This window comes from Astatotilapia calliptera, chromosome 20, assembly GCF_964374335.1.
Source record: "Astatotilapia calliptera chromosome 20, fAstCal68.1, whole genome shotgun sequence".
In the NCBI taxonomy this organism is placed as follows: Eukaryota; Metazoa; Chordata; class Actinopteri; order Cichliformes; family Cichlidae; genus Astatotilapia; species Astatotilapia calliptera.
This window is the reverse complement of record NC_137441.1, coordinates 21,737,341-21,752,743: the sequence shown is the minus strand read 5'-3', so window position 1 is coordinate 21,752,743 and position 15,403 is coordinate 21,737,341. Positions and strand designations below refer to the sequence as shown.

Here is a 15,403-nt window from a genome sequence, read left to right as displayed (position 1 = left end):
CACATTTTGCCAGCAATAAAGTTGTGATTTTGAGTTTAACATTCGTCTGCTGAGTCCTGAATTCTGGGTCCATTTCCAGCCAACCACATGCCTGCTTCACATGAGACAAACAAATGAGTAGGATGTATACTTCTCTCAATACACTTCAACTGATCAGGGCAAGTTCAACAGTGTATCTTATCATTATCTTTACTCACTTACTCTAACACTGGGGAACAGGATAAACAGTCAGATGAAGCTGGTTATTAATTTTGCTAAATGAATCCCATTTACCCCGGATGTTCACATAAAGGGTTGGTGTTGCCAGCATCTAACCAAGCGGTGTTTCGCAGCACATCCTTTCTTTCACAGAAAATGATCCCTGCCACGTACTCTGGAGACGTCAAATGGTGATTAAAAATCTATAAAGACCATAACTTACAAAAAAGCGCTGTTGTAAAAAGGGGAAGAGATGATCTTGAAATGGGAAACTGACTCTGGACCCAAATGGGAAAAAGTATAAGGAGGATTTAAACTTGTACGGTGTGCCTTAGACATTCTGCAGCACAGTTTAAAGGCGCACATCATCTTCATTGGTCTAAGGACAAGTTATCAAAAATTCATATAGAACTGGACCCTAAATATGACTGCAGAGGGGCCCCAGCCACACTAATGGACATGCTTTGGTTATCTCTATAGCAACATAGATTGTGTAATAAACTTTTTAGACTTGTTCTAAAATATACACTGTATCGCTGTTCAAGACGTCCCATGATTACCATCTCTTCTCCTGAGTAAATATGTTAATGATGTTTGATTATGTTGTTTTGCTATTTGATCTGGCAAAAGATATGATAAAAAGTCCTTGATCAAAAGGTTTTTTTATTTCTACTGCTGGTCCTGCATTTGAGAGCAGATGTTCCTAATATGGTCATCTCAGGCACACAACTCTATTTTGTGAGAAGAGAGGCTCCGCCCACCACTTTGCCAAACCTTCTGTTTACAGGTTGCTACCAGTCAGAATAATAATAAGGTGAAAGGAGCCAGAAATATTTAACTCAGACACAGGGTGGACTAAGGCACTCTGGACTGTGTGTCATGCTAAGCTATGAAAGTCGAGTCAAAGAATAAAACTATGGAGCTGGAACTGAGCATGATAAGGAAAGAAGGGTTTATGCTGAAACTATTAGCTAAGTTAAGCAATAAAATAACTGCAGATGAATCTGCTTTACCTAAGATCTTCAATAAGCTCCATTAGGGTAGTGACAGCTGCAGCAGTGGCATTGCGTGCAGTGACAATGTCCTGAGCTTGTGCCAGCTTCTCCTCCAGGTCTTTAAAGGCTTTCTCATAAGGTCCAATAAGCCCAGTGGTCTGAATCTCATGGGCACGCTCTGCAAGAGCCTTTGTGCGCGCTCCCAAGTCCTGGTAATGACAAGAAAGAGAAACAAAAGATTGGGGTTGACACCTAATCAATCAATGATTCAAGGATTAGATCCATCCTCCCTGCATTAAAGCTGAACCTGCACAATGCGATCCCAGTCCCCAAAACACTGGTGACAGGGCTGGCAGTTGGGGAACTGGCCAGAAAAGCCTCTGGCACACTGGTCACAGCGGACACCCGACACTCCCTGCTGACAAACGCAGTGGCCTGTCACTCGGTTGCACTGAGAGGTCTCAATCCCACGCCAGTTACAGTCACATGCTATAGGGGAGAAAATGAGAGGACAGTTAGTAGAGAACAACCTCAGGTAGCCTAGCAGCACCATATTAGCTTCTGTGAGTCTTCACCTGATGCTGGCTGAACACGGCACAGGAGAAGCTCTTATTTTCTTTCTCTACTTTCTTTAAGACACAAGAAGCTTTCTCTTGGCAGCCCTTCCAAACAAGCCATACTTAATCAGTCTTTTTCCAGTTCTACTGTCATGAACTTTAACGTTTAAAACACAAAGTCAGACTTCTAGAGTCTAAGAAAAAGCTCTTAGGTTTTTTGTAGTCTGTCTGAGAATTGTACAGTCTGGCCTTGGGCTGAATTTGTTGGAATGTCCATGATGGGAAGAATGATAGCTTTCTTCACTGTTTTCTACTTGTGAACAAGTTTCTCTCTGTAGGATGATGAACTTCAAATAGTTTGGAAATGGTGTTATAACCCTTCCCTGGTTGATGGGCATGAAAAAAATTACTTCTCACAGATTAGTGATGATGTCATTCCTCCTTGTGGTAGCACACAGCTGGATGCTGCCGACCACCAAACTCCCAAAACATACATAACTGATACATAAGAATCTTTCAGCTGAATTTGAATTCAGAGAAGGTGTACGTTATTTTATACATAACTGCATATTAGCTTAAAACAATGCAAATGTACTCGTGTACAATATTGCATATAGCCCCACAAAATTTCCACAATAACAAAGAGCTTACTGCCAAAATCCAACCACACACCAAAGACAAGCTTAGTCACAAATCTCTACTATCACATTTTCTTTATAATGTCAATGTTTGTAATATTACTTTATGGTACAAAATTGTTATAAAAAGTTCAAGATTGCTTTCTGTAGGCTACAAATCACACGGATGCAACTGAGTAACCCCTGTCAAGGGTACAGCAGTGCCTAGAGGATGCAACAATACTTAAGAGGGTCTCTAAATCATAACGTTTACATTCTCAGACAGTATTCTGTGCTTGGGTCCTGCTGCTATTTTCCAAGTGTGCATTTGGAAGCGCACAGAGGTCCCAAAACAAAAGCTAGTGTGCCAAATGAAAATAGTGCAGGTGGATAAATAGTCTCCTTTTGTTGAGACCTGACTGACTAACCTGAGTGACTGTTGTCCAGTTATGGAATACATTTATTTTGAAACTCATTGTAACTAACAGCACTGTGTGCATGTGTTTATCATTCTGTAAGAATACTTTCTTGAGTGCAAACAATCTCAAAGCATGAGCAGCAAGAGTTCATCTCTTTAAATCATTTGGTCTCTTTAACACTGTTTTCTCATGTTCTTGTGTCTCACACCTCTGCACTGTGTCCTGGGGTCTCCCCAGAAGTTCTCCTGACAGTCTGTGCATGCCTTCCCTCCAAAGCCATCACGGCACTGACACTGACCAGAGAACTGCACGACAAAAAGAAATATGTCACACAAGCTCTGTATAGTGAAAGCATTCCCACTAAAAAACACAAAGTATTCCCTACCTCATTACACGCAGAGGTAACAGAGTTGTTAGGATCACAGCTGCATGGTTCACAGCCCCTCCCACTGGCCAGGTTCCAGTGGTTGGGGGCGCAGTGGTCGCACGCCAGACCTACGACATTTTGCAGACACTGGCACTGGCCTGTGGCCCGCTGGCACACGCAGTCCTCGCGCTCAATACACTGGCTGCGTTCAGTACCCAGGAAGTTACATGTGCACTCTGAAGGGGAAAAAAAGGCTAATTAAGATTTCTTTCGATTTCTGAAGTATCGCTAACGTGCAACACAGAGCTTTTTCTTTTCACAGTGAAAGTGATTCTCACTCCTGCAGTTTCGTCGGGAAGCATCCCCGAAATAGCCGCTCTTGCAGATGCCACAGTTGGGACCTTCAGTGTTGTAAAGGCACTTGTTACACTCTCCGGTCTGACTGTCACAGGCGTTCACGTCTGACATGTCTATGTTGTTGTTACACTGGCACGGCTGGCATCGCCCTCCTGGCTGAGAGGGGTTACCGTAATAACCCGGGGCACATTCCTCACATCGGGCACCTAGGTTGGGAAAAAGAAGAAGAAATTGTCATTATTTATGGCCAGAGCAGAGAGGAAGAAGATATGATGGCAAAAATTGTTTTACATTTTACATTTTGTGCCGTGATTTTAGGATGAATGATCCGAGAAGAAGCAGGAAAGTATGAAATTCCAGTGTTAGAATCAGTAGACAATCTTGGTTTAAACAGTTATACGGCCCCTCATCATGAACAGATTCTCAAGTCCTTTCTACTAAAAGAAACCTGTTAGTCTAACACTTGGCTCAACCCATTTTTTAAAGCAAGGAAATGATTACATAAATCCAATATTTTACTAAAGCAGTCTGTTATGTAGCAGTTCTGTTACTTGCCATCACTCAAAAGTGTTTTGTTAACCAGTTTCATTAGTGAAGCATCTTTGTCCCCACATTCTTCTCTAGGACATCATACTACACCTGTGATCACATACATAATGGCTTATAATATTTACGTTCAGTGATTTTAGCATCATGCCTTCATCTGCTATGGTTTTCTGTTCTGTTTCTGTGCCTCTGCTGTGTTCCTGGTCTCATGTCCCTAGTGAAGGTTTGTTCTGTATTCTTGTTTTCCTTGTTTGTCTGTCGTGTGTTGTATGCTTGTCTTGGTTCTCTGTCACTACGTCGTCCCTATATTCCATGTCTAGTTACTTTTGTCTCTGTGCTCCATGTTTCCTCTGTTCCCGAGTCTGTCATGTTTCCACGTCTCAGTGTCTAGTCCATGTCTTTATGAATGTCTCATTTGTCCCAGCTGGGTTCCCACCTGTTCCCCCATCCTCTCGTTGTCCTGCTTGTGTATTTAAGCCCTGTGTTCGTCTCTGTCCGTTAGTTTCCCAGTTTCTGTGTGTTTTGGTTTGAGTTCATATTTCGAGTTCCTTGCTTTCGGTTTTGTTTTTTATATTTGTGAAGAATTATTTCAAGCAACAAAGCTGTTGTTTTCAGTTAAATTCCCATCTTTGAGTCCTGCGTTTTGGTCCTCATCCTGAATGAAGAACCTCAAGCTGTTTGCAGGTAAACTAGGTCTGGGTCGTCGATTTCTCTTCCAACACCACAAAGACCCAAAACATACATCACTCCTGGTGTAGACTTGTTGAAAACCACAACAACTGCAGGCTGTTCAGCAAGAAAGGATGCAAAATCCACTATTAACATCACGGGGTGCTGATAATTTTGGCCATGGTAGTTGTTTTCTTTCTTTTTTTTTTATATAAGTTTGTCTGTGTGCAAACTAAGATAGCATAAGCATCTAAAATAAAACTAGGATATTTGGAAATTCCTTTCTCTGTTTTAACAGAACTTGGGGAAATAATGAAAAAATAAAATTTTGATAGGTGGCCTAATAATTCTGTCCTAATCTGTAATATACTGTATTATGTCATCAACTACTGCTACACACAGCTTTGACAGTGTCTTCATAGATTATTAGCTGTCCCTTAAAGGTTGGACATCAAAGCCGAAATACTCGGCATACCTGAGCCAAGCAGGAACTGGAGCACAGAAGAAACTTAGAGAAAGAAAGAATGAGAATGTGGGGAGAGGTAAAGTCAAGCTGCACTGGCAGCACAGACACTGAAGTACAGAGAGGATTAGACGACAGCAAAGTTGGATGGAAGACAAGAATTAAGGAGAGAGGAGGTCAAAGGGAAGAAAAAACAGTGTGGAGCAGAAAGTGGGAGCTGTGGATATACAGAAATAATCTGCATTTTTAGGGCCTGCAGTGCTCCATTATGCTTTATCTATGGAGTAAATAAAATACAAATAAATGTGTTTATCTTGATTGTATGGCCATATTGCCACAATTACTAACACTTCTCAACATCATTAATTCACAGAAACAGATGAAACCTGCTCAAAACACAAAACTGACCCAGACTCACGCCCACATTACGCTTCCTTTGCACTTTAAAAGGTTTATTTTTGTAAGAACTGCTCAAAAACACTGAATCTGGGTCAGGCCCTTGTATTAGGAGCATTTTTACAGATGTGGTTCAAATGCTATTTCTACACTTCTAATGCAGTTTAAACTTCTAATTTCAGGCGCACAAAAATCACAGACAGTCACAGAAAAGGATTTGGCATTCTTTGAGCCAGGTCTCACTCAGGAGTGCACTGTGGCACAGCACCACTGATGGGAGGGGTGCTGAAGCCATGCATGGGTAGGAATGGTGGAGCGGAAAGTGAGGGTTGGTGGGAAGGGAGCAGGGTCAACCATCATTACTCACGCTTAAAAATGTTCGCCCCGGAGCGTTTAACAATCCCTGTGCCAGTAATACAGGGGAGGGAGGAAACGATAAAGGTTACCATTCACCAGAAGCCGCTGTCAAAGAATCATCCTTACCTCGTTTCAGTTACAGCCTCTGCCCTGTCTTAACTTGTGTTATCACTGTAGCTTGTAGATTGTAAGCACTGTTTCAGATTAATATCAATCATTGAGGTTATTCAAATCACAGGATATGCTACAAAATCCAAATCAGCTACAAAAACAATACTGATGAAGCACAAGTGACATAAAATACTAATATTTCATGGTTATCTTTAAGTGACACAACTTACAGCTGAATATACATCAGATAAGTAGTATCACAAAGTATTTATACTGTGTGCAACTAAAGCTAGCACACACACATCTGGTCTCACCAGTCAGTGTCACGTGCTGAGGATGAGGAACAAACAGAAGTTAAGGTACAGAGACAGTAGGAGAGTGCACTGACTCAGGTTTACCTGTGTATCCTTGGTTGCAGTTGCAGATGATTTGTCTGTGACGGCTGTCCTGATAACAAGACACGGCAAAGTGGCGTCCGCTGTTGGGACCATCTGGGCAGGGGCACGGACGACACTGACCGCCGGATGCTGTGCCCAAAATTGGATTGCCATAGTAACCATTGGCGCACCTACAGAAATGACAAGCTGGGTGACTCGGGTGAACAGGTGTGCTTCTGTTACAGCAGTGTATATTGAATTTAAATGTGGCTAAAGTTTCAAATAGTGAATATGTAGCACATGTACAATAACCTCTGTGAGCTAAAAGCTCCAAATGTTCTCTTTCTTTAGGGGTTTTTCTCTGCAATGCTGATTCTGTTAGCTTAGCACATATTTCCTGGTACAGTCATCACTGCTTGTGTTGATGAGGAGGTGTTGCTAAAATGCACTGCAAATGTAAACAGTCAGTTTTGAACTGACTGGGATGCCCGGCGAGTATTTGAATGCCAGCTACAATAAGGAGTGTTCAAAGTGGTGGGATACATCCTGGACAGGCTGTCAATCTGTCACATGGCGAACGCAGAGACACAGACATCCACCCTCGCATTTACAACTACAGCCAAGGTAAAATCACCAGTTAATCTAGTGTGCTTCCTTAACATGCGTGAGGAGACTAGAGTACCCACACAACACAAGTCCACAAGAAAGGTGGATTGAACCCAGGATTATTGATTGATTGATAATACTTTATTCATCCCGAGGGAAATTGGGTTAAGGCTGCCAGCCTTGCCAGCGCCATCTTACCCATCTGACCAATTGCGGTGAGGCACCGGTGCTAACCACTGTGAAACAACGCAGTTTTACTCAAAGCCACTGTTCGCAGTAATGCCTTACAAAGTACGTCATCAAAGTGCTTTTTTGCTCTGATGTGTGAACCGTTAGCTTTCTTTTGTGTCTGAAGCTGTTTGTAGTGTTTCCTTTCATATTCTCTGGCTTCTTGCGTGGCCAGATGCCACTTTACATAATTTCCCCTAGGGATCAATAAAGTATTCTGATTCAGATTCAGACTTAAATTTAATCTGTATATCTTTGGATTATTCATTTAAGATGGAATCAAAGTAAAAGAAAATCAATATTTTGTAAACCTATCCCTAAACGTTTAAGGCATCATTGGTGACAACTCCAGCACTAGCGCAGAGTCATAACTCTAACCCTATATTTTGCAAACATTTTCTTTTTTTGTCTAAACTTTTGAATAAAATCATCGTTGATGATCTCATCCACAAGATTCCAAGCAAACTAGTACTGTATCATCACCTCTCACACTTGTCCCCTCCAGTATTATCTCTGCAGCTGATGCAGGCACCGGTCCTCTGGTCGCACTGGTCTGCATGCCCGTTACACTGGCAGGGTCGGCAGCTCGGGAAGCCCCAGTAACCCGACTGGCATCTGTCACAGCGCTGACCGAATGCTCCCGGACGGCACTGACACTGACCGGTAAACTTGTCACAAAGTCGGGTCACTGAGCCGTCCAAACTGCAACCGCAGGCTTGACAGAGAACAGACAGAGATTACAAGAGGAAATGAAAAAGGATGAGAGGGTTTTAGAAGGACATGATGGGAAAAGAAGAGGAGGTGGGAGAAAGAGTTGAACGTAGAAATAAGAAAAAGAGGCTTTGGGCATAGCAAAGTTGCACTGACAGGCAGTAGAGGGCGCCAGATGCATTGTACACAACTCATTAAAAGAACTGTAAATGTACAAGTACACAATTCAAGCTCACTACTCAACACCTGTAATGTTGCTGGTGTGAGTTGACAACAGGTTCCACTAAAGAGTGCTTCAGTAGTTCTTGACTTGTATGACACTTTAGTTTGTAAAGAGTCAGGCTATCTCATAATACTTTGCTTTTCCATCCCTACTAATGTTTAACTTCTCATCGCCACTAATGTTTAAACTTACTGAGGAAATGTTTAAACATTAGCAGCTGGGAAAAAATATGGAATGGACCTGCAGGAAAAATGAGAAAGGCCTGAGCTGGATCTGCACTTCTCACCTGTGCAGCCTGAGGGCCCAAAGCCATACATTCCTGGAGCACACTGGTCACAACGTCGACCAATCACATTGGGTCTGCAGCGACACTGGCCTCCCCGGACATCACACAGAGAGCTGATGGACCCCTGAGGGTCACAATTACAAGCTGGAGGACAGAGAAGCCCCAGCATCAAACCACCGGATCCAAACATGTATTATAAACAACGATCACAATGAGAGAAAAAGAGCAAAGAAGTGGAGCTAAAGTCACCCGTCTGGAGCGCATCTCGAAAATGATAAGATAAATAATGAGTGATTTAAGGCGTTTCTGAGAGTTGCATTTAACTTTAAGGAGGACAATAATGGTGTCATAAACAGTGTTAATTTCACTGATGTTGTCTGAGATCATGCAGGCTCCAGGAATATAAACATATAATCATAAAGTCATACAAACAGATAAGCTTTATTTGTAACTCACGCAGAGCTCCATCATTTATGATAGCGGACATGCTGCTTATCAGCTTGGCACAGGTGTCACTCATCAGTGGGCGCGTCACACTCTTTGCCCCGTCGTGACAGTGATACCGCTCATAGGTCTGCCTCCTGATGTTGGAGGCTGGATCTCCTGCATTGAACATCTCCATGGCGGAGTGCCGTGGCATCAATGCGATCTGGAGAAGAAGGATTTGTTAAAAAGGCAAGAAAACACCTCTTATTTTAGACAGCTGAAATGCGTCTCACAGAGTCCACAAGAAGGACGGCGTTGGCTGCTCCATTGAGGATACTGTTGGCATCCTGATAGCGTCTGAAGTCCAAGCGGAGGGTGTAAGTCACGTCTCTCTCCAGACACAAAGGCTGAAGAGGCACCACAAACCTGAGGAGAACGCAGGCAGCGCACAGTTACCGTACACCAGTACTGACACGCATCTGTGTGCAAATGTGTGAGTCACAGACCTTGCTGCAGCAGGCAGAGAGACAATGAGCCTGTCATCGTCGGGGATGGTGTTTCCACAAGGGCTGCTGGTAGGAATCGGCCCTGGACGGATCACCGTTACCTGCACCTCCTCCCAGTCCTGGGGCATCTGCATAGAAACATTGTGCATGGTAAGCATGTATTTGCGGACTCCTTTCATTTTCTGATGACACATGACACATGACACGGTACACGAACAGTCACATATACCTGCGCCTCATAGCGGATGAGCAAATCATATTCCATGGAGTAGGGAATGTCGCCAATACGGAACTCCAGTGTTCCACCTTCAGGTACCCGGGAAAACCCAAGACCTGTCCACATAGCAGGTCGGCCAGGCTGATGCTCCCTGATGTCCACCACACAGCCCTGAGAACATAAACACGGACGACATGCTTGTAGAGATTTCTTCTCACTAAAGAGCCTGACTACCAATGTGTGACGGCCTCACTCACCCGTCCCATTGTGGCGCTCTCAGCCTCATAAAGAAGGTGATCCAGAGCCATAAAGAAATATCCAGACTCCACCTGTGTACACTGGCGCCCTGTTATGTGACTGCGGCAGCGGCACTGACCGCTCTCTATGGAGCAGCTATGAATAACACATACATCTTGTCAAATCACTGCCATAACATAACTGCACCCATACCAGAAGATCTGTGATGCACAGTAGTACTTTGCTATTGTTTGGGATGTGATGGGAAGGTTTAATTACTATTTATGATGCTATTCATTAACTTTGTCCTGATGAGTTGGATGAAAAGTTAAGAGATGACAAGATTTATTACAAGTCATTATGCTGAAACTGCAGATGTGGTTACGCTTTGGCTAAGATGATTGTGTGTACCAAACATATCAAACAGAGCTGCAAAATAAGTATTCAGTGGCCCTAGTTCAGAAAATAAAGCACTACTGATTTTTCCTGTAGTTAAAGTTGACTCACAGAACTTCTAAGCTGGATCAGCATGGATCAGCTTGGATAAAAAGATTACATTTTTCCTTTTGCTTTTATCCCGCTGAGTACACCAGCTAGTATTTTGAGCAGACATCCATCTAACAATGGTTTTAAAAGGTCCTCTAAGCTGTAACAGACTCTGTTGACTCGACTCAGAGCTGCACTCACTGGTTGTCCAGTGCTCCTCCAATGTCACACTCGCAGTCTCTGCAGCCGTTCAGGTCATGGCTCAGTGCCCAGTGTTCTGGCTAGAAACACACGAGGACAGACAGAGGGCAGGTTGACTGATACAGACGAGCAGAGTAACCATGCAAAACACTACCACCATACACACTACTGTGTCCAGCTCTGTAGTCCAATAAAACAAGCTATGGGGCACCACTACTGCCCCGATGGTTTAACTTTACTTTGTCACACTGTCTTCTCGCTCAGAAAAAGCTAAATTGACAGTGTGCTACATGTTTTCGCAGTCAGCAGTTTCACTTTTTACTTTTATGTTTTGCCTGCTAAATGAATACTTTGTGGTTTCTCCATTAGAGTTACATAAAAAGTTGGTTATTGCTTATTGTGTGCTCTGGTTCCAGCCTCACATCCATCCCTCTGCGGTGACACAGAAGGATATGGATGAATGTGCATTCACCCTGATAATTTATAATATATAATAATATATAATTAAAGTTTCAAAGCAGTGACAGGGTGCTTAAAAATAGTTTTCCACTGAACATTAATGCTCCTAAAACAACTCCTTGTAAAACAACAGGATCCACTTGTGGACCAGGTCCAGACCTGACCATTTAGGGCCTGCTGTAACCCACACCAACCGGACAAGCCACAAATCCCTGGGCTAAATTTAGACGCATGACCCAGGCAGGAGCACACATTCTTGCCTACACTATTCCTGGCTGAGTAGGGGGGTTTTGACAAGAGAACGAATTATAACAGGAAGCTGATCACCTTCTGGCCAGAGAGGGTGTGAGGAAATGTCAAACTTAATTTGATGCTGTTGTAATTAAACTGTATCAACTGTGATGTGAAATACAGCATGTAAAAAGGGGGAGGAGTGGTTTAAAAGAAAGAAGCAAACTAAGGAGGTCTGAGCTGTTGAGAGGGAACACACGGCTGTGAACGCTCTCAGCTGCCAAGTTACCTTTCAGGACCTTTGCTGCAGGTAATTCCCCTGTTCTCTGTCTCACCTCTAATGACTCTAACTATCAAATGAAGGCAAAATGGCAGCAAGATGTTACTATGTTACAACTATATCAAAGCATCGCTTACCACTTCACCACTCTGGCACATCAGCATGACATGACCTCATCCGGCAGGTTTATGCCCCATTTCGATGGTATAAATGATTTTTTGTTACATATATATATATATATATTAAGTGCTTTGTTTTATTTTAAAAAATAAATTGTTTTTTAAAAATCGCTCTCTAGGAATATGAATCTGTACACCAACCAACTGTTGCTTGAACTTTAGTTTGTTTACACTTTTTAAACAGCTGGGTGTTCTTCAGATGTCTTCCAAACTTTTACTTCTGATCCAAAGTTAACCTAAATTGATTTATTTGGTTACCAGCTTGACCACTAGGACATTAAATCTGTAATCAATGGAAATTTGCTCAGTGGGTGAATATGAATTTCTGGCTATCACTTTTCAGCCAGATCTAGACATAAAGCCCAAGAATGACTGACCGGCTTTAGTCTGGAAAACACCTTTGTGGCGGGGCATGGCATGCGGTGTCGTGCAGGGAAGGCGGATCTTAAATATGGCACTGTGGTGGTTGTTGTTGGTGATGTGTGCGGCTGGTAGTAGGAGAGCTGCGACCGTGTGTTTAACAACAACTGTGAAATAAAGCATGCTGAAGAGCATTGACATGTCACCGGGTCTGCCGTGGTTAATCACAACCTTCTATGGGTTACTGCTGTTTGTGGGGAAAGAGACAAAGAGGGAGTACATAAAATGAAAAATGAAGACATTTAAGATAAGTCTAAAACATTAAGTGCGTTTGTGACATCGTACCAGACACTGGTCACAGCTGCGTCCAGTGACAAGACGCTTGCAGAAGCAGTCTCCGCTGACTGGGTCACACTGGGAGCTACCTGACACTGTTCCTCTGGGGTCACACTGACAAGCTGGATGTAGGTGGGGGCATAGGGTGGAGATAGTAGTGAGTAGTAGACAGAGACTATTCAGAACTTGTGTGACTGCTAAGAGGGGATATACTCACGTTGGCAGCCATGAGGGTTGTCAGTGCTCAGACCAAAGAAGCCTGTCTTACAGCTGTCACAGCGCGGCCCCTCCACATTAGTCTTGCACCGGCACTGACCTGCCACCATGCCGAGAGACGGGTCCGTGTGGCTGTCGCACATCCCCCCATTCTGTGAACCGTCTGGGTCACAGTCACACGCTGCGGGAAAAACGTGCAGCATTAAATGATGAAAATCTACACTTAGTCTAGTTTGTGTGGTTTCTGCTGTGAATCCAGGGATTTTCATAAAATACTACATGGCCCAGTACAGGTCCATGCAGAGGTTTCTATAACACTGTAAATATATCCTCCAACAAGAAGCATCAGCTCTCACATTGACAGAATAATTACTAAACTATTTAACTTAATTTTAACTTCATCAAACTTGTCTTAACCAGAGGCGGAAACGTGAAGCCTGTAGTGCACATGCATTGATTATAGACTTTTAAAAGAACTTTTGTGTGGATAAATACAGCACTACACACAGAGCACTTTTAACCCCTCGAAACTGCAGCTGAAAGCTGATAGGCTGATCACAGTTATGGTATATCCATATCCAGGCTAGCCACTTGGCCCTGTTTCCATTGTTTGTGTTTAAATAACGCCACAGGTAAAGGTCCAGGCATGCTGCTATGTTAGCTTTATCCAAAAGCTACACAGAACCTTTCAGGCTTGTGTCCTTAGACCTGTTCCTGCCAACGAGGGAAGAGTCAATGTTATGCAAAGAATGCTTTTGTAAAAGAAAAAAACAACAACGAAGAACCATTTCTTCTTCTTCATGGTAAAATCAGCCTGTACCACAGTACCACTATGATCATGCTGGCTTTTGGAGGACTGCACACAAGTTTGTGCCTGAATTCCCACAATCTCTCTCCCCGCGTAGCCAAAGAGCTGTGCAAGCAGGCGGTAAATCCTGCACAACACAGCAAATGTGAATATTTCAAAGAAGCATTCCTTTTTTTATCAGACTCACGTATGCAAACTCTTGGGTCTCTTATATCCTTGACAGGGTCTTTGTAGTAGAAAGGTTTGCATATCTCACAGTGGTGTCCCATGGTGTTGTGCTGACAGTCATCACACACTCCTCCGCTGACATTTCCCGTAGCCAAATACACCGCCATGTCAAAGTGACAGGCTGTCGAGTGGCTGTTACAGTTACACTCTGAAGAAAAAACAGGTTTATTTCATGTTAATGAGTCCTTCCTTATACATTATTAGTCCTTTACTTTTATTCCTTCTTTTTAAACTTTTATTGAGGTGTGTGAGCTATTTCACTTTCTATTCTCATAAACCTACAACAGTTACAATGTTAAACATAACCAGCTCATTCATCCGTACTCACTCTTGCAGGCATTGGTGTTGCGTCCTTCAGCTGGCCTCCAGGGGTGGTCGTTGTAAAAGTCGTCGCACTGCTCACAGTTCAAACCCTTAGTGTTATGGTTACAGACACACCTGCCATGAACCTTAGCATGAGATAAGAAGTAAGGGAATGGGGGCTTAAAGAAGAACACTGAAATGATGAGAAAAATCAGGCTGTAATGTGCTAATTAAAGGCACTGCTCTGTATTCTGTACCGTAGTCTGTGCACACAGTCAGGCACGCTTACACCCTTTGCCATGGTACTGGGTTGAATGTTTCACCATTAGACCTTTACCAAGCAAATGTTTAATGGCACGTTTGGCAACTGGAATGGGAGTTGAGTAAGACCTAGTCATGTTTCATTTTTCCTACTTTAACTGGCCAAATAAGTGCATCCCTTAACTTTGTGGGATATAAGCATTCATTTTATATTTATGTAGCTGTTTAATAAAATCTCTTTCTGGGCATATATTCATGATCGTCTCTACATAATAACAACTTTATCAATTAATTTATCTAATATGCTAATACTGTGAGTACTACAAAGTAGTAGTTGTGGGCATTGTCACTGGCTTCGAGACTGCAGGCAAATAATATATATAGCTTATATTCTATTCAGTTGGATTCAATATTATTTATATAAGATAAGATAAGATAACCCTTTATTAGTCCCACACGTGGGAAATTTGTTGGGTCCCAGCAGAAAGTGGACAGTTACAGTAGCAAAACTAAAAATGTAGAGCCTAATCACAACTACAGTCAACTCAAGGCACTTTATATGTAAGTTAAAGACCCGACAATAATCAATCAGATGAACCACGATGAGCAAACACTCATCGGGGGTGACAGTGGGAAGGAAAAACTCCCTGTTAAGAGGAAGAAACCTCCGATGTTACCCAACTAAAGTACAAATACATATATTTTTTGCTTAGTTAAAAAACATGTGAGATTCTGTTTGTATTGGATTTTTCTGACGTCACTGTTCTTTCTTGAAAACTTCATCACTCACCATTCCTTCTACATCATCCTCGATGCCATCAATGGGGGCACACTCTGAGGCATGGCCATAACAAAAGCAGTTTCCACGAACGACAAGCTCGTATATTGCATAGTAGTATTTCTCTTTGATTTCATCTCTGGGGTCCAGCAGGTTGTCCCCCAGAGTGTGAAGCTTGGTGAAATTCACTCTCAAGTTGGTGATCTTTAGCTGGTCTGATGGAAAGAAGACACAGATGGAATAAGCAGAAGAGGAACAGGGTGCAGATATTTTAAGCTTACTAATAATTTAATTCAGTTAAATTCAACTTTATCACAAGCACCTCAAGGCACTTTGTACTGAAAGGTATAGCCCCGACAATAGAAAAAAATATATACCAATCAGACGATCCCCTATCAGTGAACACTG

The 15,403-nt window shown here is 42.7% G+C and overlaps 1 protein-coding gene across 2 annotated transcripts in view; it reads right to left on the bottom strand.

Moving 5' to 3' along the window:
- lamb2 (laminin, beta 2 (laminin S)) overlaps positions 1 to 15,403 on the bottom strand; it is a 65,290-nt gene that overhangs the window by 27,646 nt on the left and 22,241 nt on the right. Inside the window, exons 8-27 of one of the 2 annotated variants that reach the window (XM_026154317.2) lie at positions 15,008 to 15,210; positions 13,982 to 14,102; positions 13,613 to 13,801; positions 12,619 to 12,798; positions 12,411 to 12,523; positions 10,557 to 10,636; positions 9,890 to 10,025; positions 9,645 to 9,803; positions 9,416 to 9,543; positions 9,203 to 9,335; positions 8,940 to 9,132; positions 8,484 to 8,627; positions 7,747 to 7,978; positions 6,451 to 6,620; positions 5,952 to 5,987; positions 3,492 to 3,716; positions 3,172 to 3,389; positions 2,995 to 3,091; positions 1,501 to 1,682; positions 1,212 to 1,402 (exon numbers count right to left, since the gene is read on the bottom strand). In XM_026154317.2, coding sequence (XP_026010102.1) covers positions 1,212 to 1,402; positions 1,501 to 1,682; positions 2,995 to 3,091; positions 3,172 to 3,389; positions 3,492 to 3,716; positions 5,952 to 5,987; positions 6,451 to 6,620; positions 7,747 to 7,978; positions 8,484 to 8,627; positions 8,940 to 9,132; positions 9,203 to 9,335; positions 9,416 to 9,543; positions 9,645 to 9,803; positions 9,890 to 10,025; positions 10,557 to 10,636; positions 12,411 to 12,523; positions 12,619 to 12,798; positions 13,613 to 13,801; positions 13,982 to 14,102; positions 15,008 to 15,210 — 3,130 coding nt within the window. The remainder of the gene's footprint in view (positions 1 to 1,211; positions 1,403 to 1,500; positions 1,683 to 2,994; positions 3,092 to 3,171; positions 3,390 to 3,491; positions 3,717 to 5,951; positions 5,988 to 6,450; positions 6,621 to 7,746; positions 7,979 to 8,483; positions 8,628 to 8,939; positions 9,133 to 9,202; positions 9,336 to 9,415; positions 9,544 to 9,644; positions 9,804 to 9,889; positions 10,026 to 10,556; positions 10,637 to 12,410; positions 12,524 to 12,618; positions 12,799 to 13,612; positions 13,802 to 13,981; positions 14,103 to 15,007; positions 15,211 to 15,403) is intronic. The other variant, XM_026154318.2, reaches the window with a different exon arrangement.